Genomic DNA, 19,819 nt, shown 5'->3' on the forward strand with positions numbered 1-19,819 from the left:
CACCTGGTACGACCGTCATGACCTGATTAATGCTGTCGCTTATAGCTGTGATAATCATACGTAGCTGAAACATTTCAGAAATCGTGGTTACAAGTCAAGAACAATTATCAATCTCTGCGAGATTTACTCTAGAAATTTACTTTAGCGTGGCTAAATTATGCAACTTTTGTTTCCTTCATACTTTCGTTTACTTTCAACGATACGCCTGTCTTGTTAAGTAAGAAAAAAAAGCATAGTGCACTCGCGAAATAGCCTATTAATTTCTTAAAAACTTTCAAATGGAAGAACAAAGGCAAAAGTCAGCGTGTGTATGTCGTGTGTTTATCATACAGGATTAATTGTATCTATATTAAGAAGCTACGTGCTTAAATATACGAATACATTACGGTCACTATGATTAATCAACATGATCCTTTTACATTGTATTATCTGATCACTAGACAATAGAATATAATTCTCTTAGAACTTAACAGATTCAAAATGTTCATACTTACATTCACATATATCATTTTAGAAGTGAATCGAATACGAAGGAACCCAACTTTGCTACGTAAACACACAGACACATTTTCGAGATATTGCTTTTGTGTGCAGGTGATCGCGACACTTATTGCTACAGAAAAAGGTTCAATCGTGTTCATGATAGATAATTGGTATAATAGCAATTTCTTGTTCATGCTGCTTCTATGTGCTTGCAAGATTGTGTCTCGAATGAAAAGGATTACAAAAATGTAATTACACAAACAGCGTGTCCCGGAATTTGTGTGTGCCTGATCTTTCAATTATATTTATCTCTCAATTTTTGAGGTAAATACAGTATTAAATATATACTTAATTTTTTTTTTCTTTCTTTATTTGCAAATAATATCCAGAATTTAGATTCAATGATATTAATGGCAGCAGTGCTGTTAAGAAAAGTGCAGTTATTAGAAGTATTAAAAAGTACTAAAAGTAGTAAGTATAAGAATATTAAAAAGTATAGTTTTACTCTCCTTCGAGTACTTGCTTCGCAATTATATAATAACTACGAATTACTTTTTGCTTTTGATACATTTATCAAAACATTTACGTGCAAACAATAAAACACCTCTACAACTTTGAAAACTATTTATAAAGTTCTCAGAGAACACTTATACGAAAAGAAATTAAATTACGATTATATGTGCATAGTATGTATAGTGGAAATTTTGAATTGGATCATTTCAATGTAACATGTAACTTCGATTTACACTGAGCCTCCACGTATTTCACGCGTTTCTAGTATATGTGAATGTAACAACGGATTAAAGTGCAACAACAATGTTCAAACTAATACAAGAAATACATTTCTCTGTGAATCTTGCTTTCTTTTGACGATCCATACACAGACGTACTTCAGTGTGATGCGACCACTTATCGTTGCCAGCTATTGTTTATCAACGAAGCAGCAATTATTCTTACGATACTCATGGCTTTTATTCAAAATTATCCAGTATAATTCTCTGTTGAAAATCTACACAATGATAAGAATGTCATATTTTATAACGAATACTTCCTTACACTTTTCTTGAAAAATATATAATTATTGTAACAAGCTCAGAAACAATTTCCACGTAATTATTATCACTTTGGATAATTCATGATAAAAAGCGTAAGTACCTTAAGAAATGGATCTGCCAGCAAATTTATTTTAATTTTAATAGGCTACATATTCCATGCAGGTTTACCATCCTGTTGTTTATCGATCACTTTTCTTCTCGATGGACTCTTAAATATTTATTGTTACACAACTTTTCGTATCGTTCAGAGTGGTTTGCACGAAAAGGAAAAAGTAAACTTTTATCCACTGACATTTACGTGAACGGTACACGAACTCTCTTTGCGAAGCCGCAATTTTCGATTTGATTTGCAAACAACGCGATTGCAATAATAAATTGATATTCCATTTTCACGTTCATCGTTCAGCGTTGCAATTGCTTGAGTTCCTGCGTACAATTTTTGGTACGTGCACAGTTGCCATCAAACGTTTATGTGAAAATTGGCGTACTATTACATTTGACTGCGTTCGCCAGTACAGTAAAATCTCCCTAATTGACACCGGGATTGTGCATGAAAATGGATAATTTGGGAAGAGGAGATACGATTATTCGTCTCGTTTTTATAGCTACCAATTGCCAATAGCTATAAAAACGATTAGCAAACTATTAAAATAATCGTATCTGCTCTTCCCAAATTGTCCATTTTTGTGCGCAATCCGAGCGTCAATTAGGGAGACAATTCCCTAATTATAGTAACGGCGTGAACTTTTGTAGCAGCTGGTAAAATTTGTCGGGCACTTTTTAGCTACTTTTTTGGTCGTGTGTTACTTGTTACGTTCTCCATTTCTACCTGACGTTGAGTATCGATCGACTGTCTAAATATGAACAAAAGCCAACGACAAAAAAACAGAAAAACGTCATCTACTAAATCGACTACCTACTTCCATCGGATTCGTTTTATCCATCAACAACGTAATATCGCATGTCATGGAACGTAAAATGAAAACATTCTAACTGTTTCGTAAACGAAAAAGTAATATTGTTCTTACTTGTTTCAACGAAGGCAGACACATAGTTGGCTAAACATTAAATGCATAAGAGACATGAGTAAACTATTTGTACGTTTCTTTCCTTTTTTTTGTTTTTAATTGATTAAGAACGGTGGTTTTGGTATTTTGGAAATATGTGTATGGAAATATTCGTGTGCAACGTGTGTATATATAAGTAAATATTTCTGTAATATGTATATCTTGTCGTTGAGGAGAGTATGTACTCCGGTGTGGATTTTTGAATAATTTCTGATGCAGCGACTTACATAAATCTGTTACAGCTAAATCAACTACTCTCGGCTCATGGAAAATGACAAGTTTGACCACTAGTTGCCGATAACATTCTCGTTTGTCGTTTATAACAAATCTTAATTTAGTCTGGTAGTCTAATTATTATATTTCTCTCCTAGTGTTCTATATTCTAGTGTTCCAAGCAGAAGATAAACATGTGCCGTGTATGCATGTGTGTACGTATGCTTTGTAATCAGTATGAAATGTATTTTTAGTAGTTCATCGAATTTATTGCATTATTGAAATAGAATCGTGGGCAACTATTTTACTATCGTCAAATGAAAGATTAAAGTTGCTAAAAGAATTTGCGAGAAACAATGGAAATTGAAAAGAATGAGAAACGTTTATTTAGAAAATTTCATAAGTTGTATCAATAACTAAATGCACTGGTTCTATCGGCGCGAAACAAAGACAAAGTTGACAAGGTAGCAAAATAATTGCGTTAAAAACCTATAATGAAACTTGGATACTTGTGTGTATAAATATTAACATTTTCTGATTACTCACGACTGTACTTGTATATCTGTAATAATGAGAATACAATTCCTGCATGCAGGCAAATTTTCTGCTTGGAATAAGTGAGAATACTACTGGTTTATTATTAACTTAAGCGATAGAAACTTTCTTTTTTTTTATCTAAAGAGATGAGTATAGAATCGATTGCATGAGGCGCAATCATGAATTCGGAAGAACAGACTCAATGATAAGAACCAAGCTTTAATGGCGTGTTTCGTATTCGATGATTAATGTTAATTACACCTTCCATTTTTTTTTTATACGTTAGAGTGTTAATATAAAGGAGACGTTCTTGCGATGTTACCGACGTAAGTTTTATTCGATTAAACAGTTAGTCGGTTCGATAACGTATATATTTATTATCGTAAGATTGATTATTGTCCTCGCTAGGGATTGTTTAAGAGTTGTTATTTCTAGCTTAAAATGGTAAATGCGAAATATGGTAATACTGTAAGGCAAAATTCGATGATATTTGTTAAATAACGTAATGCGCCAGTTAACTTTCTGGAAAAATTAAATGGTTTATTCGTCTAAAATGTTTTTCGTTTTACTTATATATATTATCGTCGAGGGTCCTATTGGATGACAAAAAAGGATATATATGGTAACACCAACATATAAAACACTGTCGGGATGCTAATCGAAGATATACGGTCGTATGATAAATGATTATTTAATGGAGTCTTGGCATTGGCAATGAAAGCTGTTACATATCATGGTAACATTATTGAAACTGGAAAACGTTATAATATTTACAAAGGATAAGAAGACTTATCGAGAGTTACGAATTTCAGTGACAAACTGAACATTCGTGTTCTGTAGTCTTTTTACAATCATGCAATAATGAAGATAAATTACTTTCAGTGGCTAGGAGAAGCACAAGAAAAAAAATAAATATATATATATATATAAAAGTTTGAGAAAACATTTTTTTCGGTTGTAGTCGAAAAATATGGAGAGAGGGTAACAATTTGAACATTTAGAACGATCATTATTAAGAAAGAAATACATTTTACCTGATCTGTGCTAGGACTCCTCGCTTTGTCTTCGTTTTCCCGTTTCAAATCGTCCTGTCGCTTAGGGCTGCGTAGCACGCGTTGACAGGGGTCTAAGTTACCACCAATATCCGCCGTGCTCAACACAACCAAAGATATTTTCTGCACGATGTCTATTACTACCAAACCAGTCTCGTTTCCGTAAGCCATTCTGCAATTAGACAATTTTATCATGGTCCATATAATCCAAAATCAAGTCTCTATGTTGTTGCAAACACTTTTAAATATTGTAACTCTATGAAACTCTACGAGATTTGCGAAAAGAATCAATGTATATTTCTGCAAAATTTCTACACATGTTTCAAGTCCCACAGGTGGAGGAAATTCTGTAATTAAATTGCCAGAAACTGGAGAGTTAAATACGATCTTTGCAGGATTGATTTCAATCTTAAAATTAAAGTAAGATTTTTCAATATTCTAATTCTATGAAACTCTACAAGATTTGCGAAAAGAATCAATATATTTTTCTGCAAAATTTCTACACATGTTTCAAGTCCCTCAGGTGGATGAAATTCTGTAATTAAATTGCCAGAAACTGGAGAGTTAAATACGATCTTTGCAGGATTGATTTCAATCTTAAATTAAAGTAAGATTTTTCAATATTCTAATTCTATGTAATTCTATAAGATTTGCATAAAGAATCAATATATTTTTCTGCAAAATTTCTACACATGTTTCAAGTCTCACAGATGATGGAAATTCTGTAATTAAATTGCCAGAAACTGGAAAGTTAAATACGATCTCTTTGCAGGATTGATTTCAAACTTAAAATTAAAGTAAGATTTTTCAATATTCTAATTCTATGTAATTCTATAAGATTTGCATAAAGAATCAATATATTTTTCTGCAAAATTTCTACACATGTTTCAAGTCTCACAGATGATGGAAATTCTGTAATTAAATTGCCAGAAACTGGAAAGTTAAATACGATCTTTGTAGGATTGATTTCAATCTTACAATAAAAATAAGATTAAAAACTCTTGACATATTCATACGCGCATCAAGTAAGTGCAATAAATAATTTCAGGGTAATCAACCCCTTTTTACACGGTTTTTTAGTTAGAATTTCAGCATTCCTCGATATCGTGCGTCGTTCGACCGAATGTTAAGCACAATTATGGTACTTACAAGCCATAGGAAGTGTTCAAACTAAGCGCTGTTATATTCTCAGGTTGTTCACCGCTGGGAGCAACCGTTAAGCAGATCAATGTCGCCTGAAAGCCTGCAGCTCGCTTCTGTAAACCACTCTTAACTTTTAGCGGTTGATTCGATTCAGAGTTTTTAGTTTCGCTACTTCCTGAAGTATTACCAGCCGGAGAGTCGTGGTCGGAGGAGCTTTCCGCCTCTTTCGGTTGATCCGGTGTTAGCGAGATCTCCAATGTCTATAACGCATGAAAACGAGGCAATTATAAAGATGAAAGGAATCGTTAATCCCGAAGAAGTATCACGGTACACGACGTAACGTGAGAGATATCTGCATAGATACATGGGTCGTAAAACCTTTTGATCTTTTTTTTTATTAAATATCATCCACTGCTTTTCTAATACGTTACTTGAGACATATTGCTTCTGCAATTTAATAAAAAAGAAAAAGCTTCTGTAATAAGTGAAATTTATGTTTTCGCTGATAATGGTTACTGTCTTGATAATACTTTGTAAACAGCACGAATGAAGTGTGAGCCAGACATGCAAGCAATGAATAATACTCGTGCTAGATTTCAGCGATGAGAGCTGCCCGTGACCGTGAGAGAGTGGTTGCACAGCGACACGAGGTGAAAGTATAGAGAAAGATCAAACGATTTTCAAGATACATGTTTCTAGAAAGTCCTTTGTCAGTTTCGCAGATATGAAATGGATTTTAAATCGCTTAGAACCGCGTTTTACTCATTAATTCGTTGTTTAGTGATTTTGAAGAATGATTGGAATCTCGCATTCTCTTCTTTGCGGTAACGACAGTTAAATTAAGAAAAGCGTCATCACTATGACCGATCGTTATCCCTAATGCAGACAGATTCAAGCGTACGAGGAATTTCACAGAGAAAATGGATTAATTCTAGTTCTGTGAAAAGAAAAGCGTAAATGAGACATTCGTGGAATGTTTCGGAAACGTTCTCTAAGGTTGCTACTTGAGGATCTTACTTCGCACGAAGCTTACTGCATCTACAATAGAATTATTTCTTCCAATAATATTTAATGCAGAGTGCGCTATAAATTCTATTGTATTCTCAGGGTGAAAAATATTATCACAAGTTACAATAACAACGCGTAAAGGGAGAACAAATTACTTACCACCACTTCAGACATACTCTCTACTTTTTTGAATTTAAACAAAACAACGTGTTTCCCGCTTCCCGCGACCGCTAATTTCCGACTTTCCGGACAGAGAAAGATCAGCTGTATCGCCAATGGGTCCTCCTCCGAGTCTATACTACGCGTTCTACCTTTCTCGAAAAGTTTGGCTGTCTTTAATTTATAAAGGACTTGTAAACTACCCGCTGATGCGTCCCAAAATTTTAAACTGCCATCAGCGTGCCTGTAACAAACAAATATTCGTGTCTGAATGCCTCGTTTAAACTACTTTTCACCTGTGCATGAAAATCGTGAACAACTATACAGCATTACAAAGTGCTCGATTCTCTGTTTCTCTTATTTTCCCAGCAGGTGCAGTAAATTCTCCCCAATTGTCTCTCAGCTTGAGATTTTTTAATTCCGTTTTTGTTTACAAGTTGGAGGGACAATTGGGGAGAATTTAACTGTGTATGTAATAATGTTATTTTCGGTTTTTAATACGTTCCCGGATAATCTTCACAGTGATTGTATCGATGATCGCATTCGCCGAAATACGCCGTGGATCGTAAATCATGGCAGAATTGAGGTAAACAAAATTTTATAGCTCGATGCGAGACGGAAATAAAAATAACGCAAGATCGTAGCCTGGTACAAAAAAAGAGGTCCCGAGATTTACTGCAGACTATCTCGTTTTGAAACTGTAATCATTTTTGCATCAGCCTTGTTATTGCTCGTGGTGCTCCTTGTGAGCTTCGAGCTTTGTAGTATCTTGCACGTGGTGTGCCGACAAAAACTCTAAGTTGCTAACCGGGTGCTCCAACAACTAGCTTCCCGGGAGACCTCTGTATCCACTGACGACTCGAGATGTATCAGGGTGGATGAACAGATCAGGACTGTCGAGCAATCGTGTGGCCTCCACGAGGTCACCTCGGTTAGCCCTACCTTTACTTCAGGGTGGGCGGCGAGGAAAACCTGCCCAATCATGGCAGGCCCAAAAAGCGAACGCTAATTGGTTGGGAAAGGGTACCGCGAACGCCTCCAGATGAGCTTCCTCCTCATGGGAAAATTTGGAAATCTACCCCATCTGGAAGCAATCGCGCCGAGCGGTCCCAGTCCCAACTCCGCTAGCGCCTGGTCATAAATCAGAGATAAGGCCTTCACGGAGGACCACCATAAACCTGTCGACGGGGCCCATGAGAGTTACGAGGCGCGAAAACTAACACTTCTGCCACGGGGTGACAGGCCCACCCCCCTAGCCATCAAGGACCCACGTGTCTGGCCCCCGCCGTGAAGCCCAGATGGGGAATCCCTAACACTCTTGTTAAGATTCAGAACAAGAGTCTCATTATGACCTTTATAAACCCTAACAAGCCTAATAATAGCACATTTGATTCGGGGACTTCTCAAGGACGAGTAACTATTGCAAAAATAACAGATATAACTCTTTTCCTCGTTTGATACAAAAGATACAGCAACGGTATACAGGGTGTCCCAAAATTATGGTACTTTCTGAGATCATTTGAAGCAACTTTACTTACTTTTTACTCCGAGTGACCTCAGGAACCCCTAATTTCCCGGAAGTACCATAATTAAGTAAATAATATATATAATATATATAATAAGTAAATAATATTCTGTATATTATTTTCTCGAAATAGGAACAAAATCTGTTACTTTCGCATTTGGTAAATTCGCTTCATACATTCTGCGAGAGACATTCTAATAACTTGATTTAATAGGGATATAATTAAATTACGATAAACTATGAACGTGCGCTTACCCCGTAACAATAATTTCGTTATAACTACTTGAGCTCGAACTCCATTCCCCGCCAGATATCGGCCAGTCCTTTTCGCTAAACCCTGTCTTTTTCTGTGACTTGGATCCGACTGAATAAAAGGCAGGTACTAAATCCGATAGACAGTCCGCGAAGTATGCACAACATGTCACCGGTGACTCGTGTATGTCCATTGGGTATGGATTTTCGAAACATGGAAATCCGGAAGTTAATAAATCTATCACAACCAAGTCGTTTTGCAGTAGAACCACGACAGCATACGGTTCCTGATAATCTGTACAGACAAAATACAATGATTTATTTCAATCGAAATAATACAATTGAAACCGTTGTAATAATATAACATAATAATAATAAAATATAACGAATAATACACAATATAAAAATATATTAATGATAATAATAATATATTAATATATTATTTATATATTATTATATATATATATATATATATTAATTATAATATATTATATATATTATATTAATTATAATATATTAATTATTATATTAATAATATATAATTAATATATTAATAATATATTAATAATAATTTGTACCCACTATTATGCGAATTTCACGTATCGCAAAAATGTGATAAATATTGTTCGATCAATCAGTTATTTTTAAACGTTATTAGCTATTTCTTATTTGAAATCAATTTAAATCAATCAATTAGAAAGAGCCGACGAATGAATTTGAAAAAAATGATGTACCACTCGTCCATGGATTTTCGCACAATGTTATGAAGTCTATCACGTTATGCTCCATTTCTAACACAGTAGTGGTTTTCCCGTGTATAACGGTTATGCTTGGGGTTCGCCCAGTTGTATCGTATGCCAAGCCGCCGGAAAATATGACGTATGCTTCCCTAAGAACAGAAAGCGCACAGTATTAAGCAAAACTCTCACTCTCGAAGCTCGAGGTTTAATTTTTCAAAATCGATCAATGCTGAACGATATTGAATGCAACCAATATAACGTATAATTAATTAAAATAGAACAGGGACAAATGAAAATTGGAATCATGCTCACTGTCTATAAAGACTTAAGGGTCGACAAGAAAATAAACTCAAGAGACTTCAAAGTGTTATAAGAAAAACGTGAAATCTTGAATTTTGAGTATCTCTTTAATTTAATATAGCAAGGACGATACAAAGTACGAGGCAATAAAAATAGATAATAACAAACTCACCCCGATCTAGAGAGCTTCCACTCGACTTTCTGAATTGGTTTGCACGGTTCCGGTTCGCCATCCTTAGTCGTTTTCGCTGGAAAATACATGTATGCGATCGTGCGCGTCATTGCAATTAAAAACTGCAGCCACGCTATTTCGATATACAAAATTGAACACACCGCGACATATCGCTGGTTTATTGATTACCATTTTCACTTGACCCGTTTCGCGCGCGTTTTCCAATCAAAATTTGTTAACTAACTCAAATTTTCGAACTTCGATTCGGTCTGTGCGTGCGTATTAAGGATAAAACGGAAAATATGTGCGCGGTGACAAGCCGCCTCTGCGTGTGCACGCTAATAACAGTTTAGCGCCGATCTGGTTGAAACGTTCGACGTCGGCCGACATTATAGTAAATCTACCAGCAACCTCCGTGCAACACGAGGGATCCTTACAACACGGTTACAGAGCCGGGCCAGGCATTCGTGCGACGTGACATTTTCGCTGAAAGGGAAACGAAGTTCAAGGGACAACATGAAAAAATCGCGTTCTCTAAAGATCGTCGCGAGGGAACGTGGACAAGCAAAAATAGCTCTTGAATGAAACGGAACGTGGAAATAAAAGTGTTACAAAGAAAAGCGCAAGATGAACATTTCGCGGCGAAGAACGCGGTCCCCTTTTCATCCGGGGCTTAGCGGTATAATAAAGGAGAGAAAGAGAGATTAGCTTGCGCTGTTCAACGCTAACGTATACGGTGGCTCGAAAAATGGACGATTTGGGAAGAGGAGGCACGATTTTCATAGTTACTGACAATCGGTAAATATAAAAGCGAGCCGCGAGACTCGAATAATCGTAGCTGCTCTTCGAAAATTGATCATTGTACCAATAATGATATCTCCTATTCACAGATTGTCCATTTTTGTGCGCAATCCGAGCGCGAATTAGGGAGAAATTACAATCTGAGCGCGAATTAGGGAGAAATTACGATCTGAGCGCGAATTAGGGAGGAATTACGATCTGAGCGCGAAATAGGGAGGAATTACGATCTGAGCGCGAAATAGGGAGGAATTACGATCTGAGCGCGAATTGGGGAGAAATTACAATCTGAGCGCGAATTATGGAGAAATTACAATCCGAGCGCGAATTAGGGAGAAATTACAATCTGAGCGCGAATTAGGAAGAAATTACAATCTAAGCGCGAATTAGGGAGAAATTACGATCTGAGCGCGAATTAGGGAGAAATTACAATCTGAGCGCGAATTAGGGAGAAATTACAATCTGAGCGCGAATTAGGAAGAAATTACAATCGGAGCGCGAATTAGGGAGAAATTACGATCTGAGCGCAAATTAGGGAGAAATTACGATCTGAACGCGAATTAAGGAGAAATTACAATCCGAGCGCGAATTAGGGAGAAATTACAATCCGAGCGCGAATTAGGGAGAAATTACAATCCGAGCGCGAATTAGGGAGAAATTACAATCCGAGCGCGAATTAGGGAGAAATTACAATCTGAGCGCGAATTAGGGAGAAATTACAATCTAAGCGTGAATTAGAAAGAAATTACAATCTGAGCGCGAATTATGGAGAAATTACAATCCGATCGCAAATTAGGGAGAAATTACAATCTGAGCGTGAATTAGGGGGAAATTACAATCTGAGCGCGAATTAGGGAGAAATTACAATCTGAGCGTCAGTTTGGGAGAACTTACTGTATTACGCGTATAAATACAGTAGAAATCGATCTCGCGAAAGTCTTTCAGAGTTAAGAAAATTAAACTGTATACCATTGACACAGAGAAATATAACAGACGTGCAAGATTTTCCAGGAATGTGCGAATACTTTTCGCACGCGAATATCTTGCGTCTCGTGACAGCTTCGCGGCCACTTACGACGCCGTTCGCATAATACGTTAAGAAAGAAGAAATCACGGGGGTTGCTGGTACGTACGTCGAAAGAAAAGATCGTGTTTTACCGTGGGGGTGCGTGACATTTGTCGGTTTCACTTGGCGCAGCGTCCATGTTGACAGGGAGCCGTCGGTGTGACTACACATGAACTGTTTACCCTCGTGATGCCATGTTATCGATCTGAGCGGTACATCGCTTTGGCATCTGTAATCCGCGTTCTTCGTTTTCAAATCCCAAAAAACTATTTGCCCCGACTCATATCCTATCAGCATCTGCAAGCAGAATTGAGGAGCGTGAACGCGGCACGCGCGTGTCTCTTTCGCGTATCGACGGAACGTGTCTTTTCTCCTACACGACTAGACTAAGGAAAAAATGTTAAAAACACGAAGGTTCTGCGATTGAATCGAACGGTCGCAGCGCACGGTAATCGCGTCCGTTATATTTTCTTTTTTTTCTTTTTTCTTTTTTCTTTTTTTGGCACCGCGAAATTATGATACAGTTCGCGGATACAGAATGATAGAACGGTGGATGCGAATGTAGTGTGCAGCAGCATGATCCTTAAAAAAGTTCCAACGGGATTACTTCGAGCGTAACGATCGATAAACACATGAGAGTTGCGTCAAGAATTGCAATATGAGCGGTTCGATGATGATGTTTCCAATGAACTGAACACATTTAGACGATATATAGAATAGTAGAACGTGCACACAGTTTCCCTGCCGATACACATGATGCACACCGACACGTGGAGATTCGACATACAGAGTTAATTGGAAATTCCAGTCCGTTCTTCTTTGCTTTTCGTTGCTGCGACGTCGCGCTTGGCTCAGTGATTTACGAGCCGGGCCAGTTTAAACTCTAACGAGCGGCAAGAAAAAGGTATCGTAAAGGAGGACAGTCGAAAATGTCCATTTTTCATCTCGCGTGGAAACGTCTCTGCGGGGAATTTGCGGGTGAATTTGCGGGTGCCTTCGAAAGAACTTTGGTAGAAATATGATGAGAATGTAATATCCAATTGGCGTGTCTGTGTACGTTAATGTAAAGAAAAACGACGGTGATAGGCTTCGCTTGGACGTCAATTTTCGTCTCTGCCTCCTTGAAGAGTCGATACATCGTTGAAGTAATTGAAAGATCGACAGTTTGAACAAACAACGTTAGAACAACAAACATTAGAGAACAAAATCGGAATACCATAAAATTTGATTGCTCGAATACCGTAAGATTTGATCAAAGACATACTTTTTTTCGTTATTACTAATACTTGCGCCAAATATATTAAATACAATAATAATGATAGCCGATAAAAAACGCTACGCGTTTTATTATGTCGTCAGTCATTGCATATTTATGTTTCCAAGCTGATAATATGCTCGCCGAGCGCAATTTACTTTGAACAATTTTATAAAACTCATTGTTTGAATATGGACCATTGTTTTTATGGTTCCTCCGCTTATCTTGATGCTGGCCTAGTATTCTCGAGTAGACGAAGATGAATCGTAACGTCCAGGCAAGAGCGATCGTCGTCATATTTTATAATAATTATAAAATATTTCATATTTTTTTTGTTTTATTACGTTCACTTCACATTTCAAATAAACTCACGCAACATTTTTGACTCTTTAAAGGACACATTTTCGACCGTCCTTCATCGTATCGCGAAAATTGTTCGTAACAAATACTCGACCTTGGACAAATTAATAATCGAATACACGATCTCGAAAACGTAAACGGTAATAAATGACGTTCTCGAACAATTGTAAAACGGACGAATAGCGTCCCCTGCAGTCTTTCCAGGGTTCACAAGTTCAGAAAGGTTCTGGAATTCCTTTATTACACAAAAAAAAACGAGAGCAACACTGTTTCTATGCGCACGGCATTTCGTTCGGAAACTGTAGTTTCCTTGTGCAACTTTGTAGAACGTCATAGCAAAACTAAATTCGCCTAATACCTTTCCGTTTGTGACGAAAAGGTCGAATACGTACGCGTCGCAATGGACATTTCTCTTCTGAAAAATCATGGTTCTCCAAACTCTTCGAGGTCGAAGTTAAAAAGAAAAGTTTCTTTCAATCGCCGTACGTTTGCAGGAAAATATAATATAATATAATATAATATAATATAATATAATATAATATAATATAATATAATATAATATAATATAATATAATATAATATAATATAATATAATATAATATAATATAATATAATATAATATAATATAATATAATATAATATAATATAATATAATATAATATAATATAATATAATATAATATAATATAATATAATATAATATAATATAATATAATATAATATAATATAATATAATAAATATAATATAATATAATATAATATAATATAATATAATATAATATAATATAATATAATATAATATAATATAATATAATATAATATAATATAATATAATATAATATAATATAATATAATATAATATAATATAATATAATATAATATAATATAATATAATATAATATAATATAATATAATATAATATAATATAATATAATATAATATAATATATTATAATTAATATAATATATTTTTTGCAGATAGCAGGTCCTTTTACGTTCGTGGGATTAAAAAAAAGAAAAAGATCATCGACTCGTCTATCATTACGACGAGAACAACGATGGAATAATCTATGAGAATATAAACTTGCACAAAGATCTGCAGTCGAATAAATCTGCGCCCTGACGTGAACGGGATTACGTTAATTTGCGGAACGTTCGTAGAACGTACGGGGGGAGGAGGAATGAGTGATTATGGTTGCGAGATCAATTTTGGTGTAACTCGAGCTAGCTTTTGTGGCGAGTACGATATCGCCGTGTGTACTAAACTGACGTAAAATTAAGAGGAACGTAAAGGGGGAGAAAGGAGGAAAACGTTGTTAAACATACAGACATCTTATGCAAATGAAAATACTATCTAAACAATGTTATTCGTAATGTCGCAAGAATAAGTTTTAACACTGACTACCAGAGATAACGACGAAAACTAAAACAAAGCCAACAATATAGTGTAAAAAGTAACAGAAAACGAGAAGTAACATTGATCATTGGCCAATTGTCATACGTGTGTTTGTTTAGGTTGTCTTTCATTGTTAAATTATAACTGCGATTAGAATCGATTATTGCCGGAAACGATTCAAGAAAACAAAACAGCGAATCACATTTTCTAGACGTACGATGTCGAGTTTCGATCGATTCCATTGTGTCTTCTGAGAATGTATGAGATGCGTCGGGGAAATATAGTTAAACAATGCGATTCTCTTCGGAAAAGTAGTAACCGTATCGAGTTGTTTCGTACGACAATAAATATAGCATGCACGCATGCACACACACAACATGCAAGCACACGTTGCTGATTCTCGATACGATATGTAGACAGGCTGTCCCAAAATTATGGCACTTCCGGGAGACGAGAGATTCATGAGATCATTCGAAGCAACTTTTTCCTTAGCGAAAATGCAATCCGCGGCTCCGTTTACGAGTTATTAACGAAAAACGCTGACCAATCGGAGAGCTCTGCCCTTTCAGCCAATGCCGCGTCGCGACGACGTCTGACGCAGCTGCAGTGGTCGCGAGGGCGGGGCGTCAGCAGCACGCGATCTCTCATTGGTCTCTGTTTTTCCTTAATAACTCGTAAACGAAGCCGCGGATCGCACTTTCGCTAAGGAAAAAGTTACTTCAAATGACGTCAGGAATCCCTCATTTCCCGCTTGTACAATAATTTTGCGACAGCCTGTAGAATGTGAACACGTTCCGAAAGACGTATTGTACGTAAAAAAAAACATATTCAAGAATGAACGTTAAAACGTATCCGAGATACATCGTGATCCGCTTCGAATTTCTGTCGGTTTTGCTTTTGAAGAATGTTAAGGTATGACGTCATGGTTAAAGGATGGAGTAATAATGCAAAATAAAATGTACTCAAAAACACGCGTACCTTGCTCAAATCTAAAGGATTATCACTCAAGTGTACTACAGCACCAGGATGGGTCTTTCTAAATCTGAAAAATATATATACATATATAATATCTGAGTGTGTGTGTGTGTTTTTAGTCACTCGGTGTTGATGAGTGGATATATATATATATATGTGTATCGTGTGACGTGTATTCATGGTCATAATATCTATACATAGATATATAATTAGGTTAAACAACACAGTCTTTTTTTCTTATTTGAAACATTTGCGTACCTGTCGGTCGTGCGGTTTGCTTTCGCTAACATTTATCTGCGTTTCGCTCAGCCCCTGTTTTATCGAGTCTCATTAGCCCCTTATGTCAATAATCAGCGCGCCTCCAGCGTCCGCACCCTTTCCTCCGCGTTTTAACATTTTTCTTTCGATTCGAAGTCGCGAAATGCGCTTGTGCTTTGGTTCGGTGCCGATCGAACAGCTTTTACGTGCACGTGAAATATTTGCGGCATAAAATTACGGCCGAACGGGTTGAGCGTGTGTACACGTTCGAAACGTATCGAACGGCCCGGAAAATGTTGACCACCGACATAAGGGTTAATATTGACGGATACTTCAATAACGGGTACTGTGCACGGTAGCGTAGAAGTTAGTTCCGATTTTCGACAGTCGAATCTCCCCACATCCAAAATTCCAATGTCAAAGGAAACTCGCTGATATATTATTATCGTATAATCTCTCCGTTAGAGATATATTATTATTATAACTCCGTTATAATCTCACTCTTCGTTATTTTATTTTTCAATGTAAAATCTCCCGACGGGATTGGTAATAATAAAATTTAATTAGTAATTATAGCATGGTAATAATAATAAAATAATTTCCTTGACTCTGTCGTTTGCACTTCTCTCTGCTTACGTAGAGCACAAAAATAACTATTGTTCTAATAATATATTTTAATATTGTATTCTCCATAATTGACGCACGGATTCTGCACGAAACTGGACAATCTGGAAGAGAGGAGGCTCGTTTTTATAGTCACTGATTGTAAACAACTATAGAAACGAGACGCAATGCTCGACTAATCGTGTCTCCTTTCCCTAAATTGTCCGTTTTTGTGCACGATCTGAGCGTCAATTAAAGAGAACTTACTGTACCAAGAATGTACATTACGTTGCCACGATTAAATTGTATCGTTCATGTTCTGTTTCATCGAATGATCCGAGTCTCGATGCCTCGCATACAAAAATATCAATGCCTAAAAAATCGATAGTACAAAATATATATTTTCAGTATCAACTATTCGAGCTAAAACGACATCGCCACATTTCATACGCTCCCAAGTATGCTCTTTACTAAAACATCGTGGCGGTAACTTGATTTTGTCATACGAATCCAACTCGTGCACACTTGATAATTCAGTCTATAAATATAATATCTTTTAAAACGCTACCATTTCGTGTCGTCAATTTTAATCGTCCTAAAAAATGTGTGATCCCCCAGTTTGTCAGGTTGAGTACAATGCACAACAGTTCTATCGATTAATCGTTCAATAGGTACTAAATTAGCAGTACGCTTTAATTAAAAAGCCATAGTTGTAAGTAATAAATAATGAAGTATCAAAGTCCGATCGGGTATCGGACTTTAATACATCGAGAATATACTACTTATATAATAATATAATAATACTTATTATTATATTAATTATTATTATTATTATATTATTATTAATATATTAATTATTAATAATTATTAATATTAATATAATAATTAATAATAATAATTAATTTATTATTATTAATATTATATATTATTATTGATAATACTTATTATTATATTAATATAATACTTATTTAATACATCGAGATGTATTAAATATTCTTTTAGGCACGGTAAATTCTCCTTAATTAACGCTCAGATTGTACACAAAAATGGACAATTTGGGAAGAGAAGATACGATTAATCGAACCTTGTTGCTGCTCGCTTTCATAGTTGAGACAAAAAAATAATCGTATCTTCTCTTCCCACATTGTCCATTTTCGTTTCCAAGCTGAGAGTCAATTAGGGAGAATTTTCCGCGACACGTGCATCTCTTTTACGCCGTTTCTTACACGAAACATTGTTTTTACAAAATCGTTCGTAATGAATATTACGTATCGAACACGGTGTCTCCATTTCTACAATAGCTAATCGACTAATATACAGTATACAATAATGCTTCAAACATCACTCGGTCAATTGAGACCAGCCGCGGGCCATTTTTGTGCCACGTTTCCGATCGAGTAAGAAACACATATTATATTGAAGCAGCGAGCTTCAATTTCCGCTTGTCGTCCGATGAAGGTGAAACAAGAGACGCGTTAAAAAACATTTCCGATATATTGCGGATGGAAAAGATAGACGGCGTCGCGTACGAAACTCCTCGAGCTGAGATTGAAATACAAACGATTGGTTTGCTTTTCATATGAACACACGGATTGCAATATTTATGCTCGCGGTTTTTAGGTGAGGCAACAAAAGTCACATTTTCGAAGTTGCTGCGATCAATGTCCGAGTTTATAAATATATAAATTATATAAATAACTATATATTTATATAACATAATATATAAATTATATATAAATTAAATATTATATAATATATAATATAATATAATATATATTATATAACTATATTATAATAAATATATATTATTATATAATATTATATATAAAATTAAATATTATATAATATATAAATTAAATATAATATAATAGATAATATATAAATTATATATAAATTAAATATAATATAATAGATAATACATAAATTATATAAATAATTTTATCAGGTACTCTTACTTAACGTACAACAATTTTGAGTGTCCAAATCGTTAAACGGGGAAGCGATTTTTTATTTCGATCTTGTTCCTTGCGTTTGGTGCAGAAAGTTTTAATTTTGCACAAAGATTCCCGGTCCAATGGCGGAGCAAAGCAACGTAAGTTTTCCCCGAGGGGTATTCTTACGTTCCCGTTGCTTCTGTACTGCGATTCGATTAGAACTGCGAACAGGATATTTATACACTTTCGTTTCTGTTTTTTTCTTTTTTTTAATCAAACGCGGCGAAATAATCGCGCGGAGTCAAGGAAGATAAATACAACGAGCAACGATGCTGCACAATAGCCTTTGAAGTAAAAACGGCATGCACATCGAGAACTCGTGAAATCGAACGGCTTCAACCACCACTCTTTCCGCCATCTTGAAGTAGGACCACTTGACTTGATCTGTTTCGATGTTTTGCCCGGAGTGCTCCATTCAACTGCGAGTCCTAAAATGCCTCGTAAACGTTGAACGTGCGCCAAATTTAGCACCGTAAGATGTAAGCTGTCTGTCGCGTGACACGGACAGCTTTTCGTACACAGGTAATTTCTGAGAAAAATATAAAAATCAATTCGAGTTTCTCACGTGTGGCTCGCGATGGAAATTTCCATCCCTTAGCGACTCTGTTTTTCGTAATTACTTGGAATAATATCTTTATTACAAGATATTTGCGTATATATAATTTGCGATATGTCTAAGCTTTTTTAATCAAATAATATTCGGTAGAGAAATACTGAAGTTAACAAAAGGATTGAAATATTTTGAATTTCCTGTTTTCTATTTATTGAGATATTATTATATTATATATATATAATATTATAATATATATAATAATTGTTATATTATATTATATATATTATATAATAATATAATATAGATAATGTGATAATAATAATATATAATAAATGATAATAAATAAGTAATCTAATAATAATATAGCAATAATAATAATATTGAATAGACGTAAACAAATAGAATTATTATATTATATTATTATATTATTATTATATTATATATATATAATATTATAACATATATAATAATTATTATATATAATATTATAATATATATAATAATTATTATATATTATATTATATATATTATATAATAATATAATATAGATAATGTGATAATAATAATAATATTGAGTAGCCGTAAACAAATAGAATCTAGTCGCTTGAATTGCTCTTCACTCTTAACGTTAACTATTATAACCATTTTCCGAAATCGCAAGATCATTTGACGGAAAATTGAAGGGAGAAACGAGAAGAATCGGCATATTTTATAATCTTATACGTTGAACGTCGCCGGGAGTTTTCATCCCTTTCAACGTTTCGGGTACGTCGCATGCAGTTTCTTCTTCCTCTTTTATCTAATGGCCGACAGAAAGTGATAAAGGTAAAACGCCTGTAAAGAACCCGACAACGTGC

General features: G+C 35.3%; 1 protein-coding gene across 7 annotated transcripts in view; it reads right to left on the reverse strand.

Moving 5' to 3' along the window:
- Positions 1–19,819, reverse strand: part of Tomosyn (syntaxin-binding protein tomosyn) — a 113,513-nt gene that overhangs the window by 40,285 nt on the left and 53,409 nt on the right. For 6 of the 7 annotated variants that reach the window (XM_033467373.2, XM_033467348.2, XM_076522854.1 and 3 more), the window contains exons 5-12: positions 15,558–15,621; positions 11,663–11,867; positions 9,707–9,782; positions 9,229–9,383; positions 8,498–8,789; positions 6,718–6,961; positions 5,557–5,810; positions 4,390–4,579 (exon numbers count right to left, since the gene is read on the reverse strand). In XM_033467373.2, coding sequence (XP_033323264.1) covers positions 4,390–4,579; positions 5,557–5,810; positions 6,718–6,961; positions 8,498–8,789; positions 9,229–9,383; positions 9,707–9,782; positions 11,663–11,867; positions 15,558–15,621 — 1,480 coding nt within the window. Of the gene's footprint in view, positions 1–2,566; positions 2,597–4,389; positions 4,580–5,556; positions 5,811–6,717; positions 6,962–8,497; positions 8,790–9,228; positions 9,384–9,706; positions 9,783–11,662; positions 11,868–15,557; positions 15,622–19,819 lie in introns of all 7 variants that reach the window. The other variant, XM_033467407.2, reaches the window with a different exon arrangement.

This window comes from Megalopta genalis, chromosome 6, assembly GCF_051020955.1.
Source record: "Megalopta genalis isolate 19385.01 chromosome 6, iyMegGena1_principal, whole genome shotgun sequence".
In the NCBI taxonomy this organism is placed as follows: domain Eukaryota; kingdom Metazoa; phylum Arthropoda; class Insecta; order Hymenoptera; family Halictidae; genus Megalopta; species Megalopta genalis.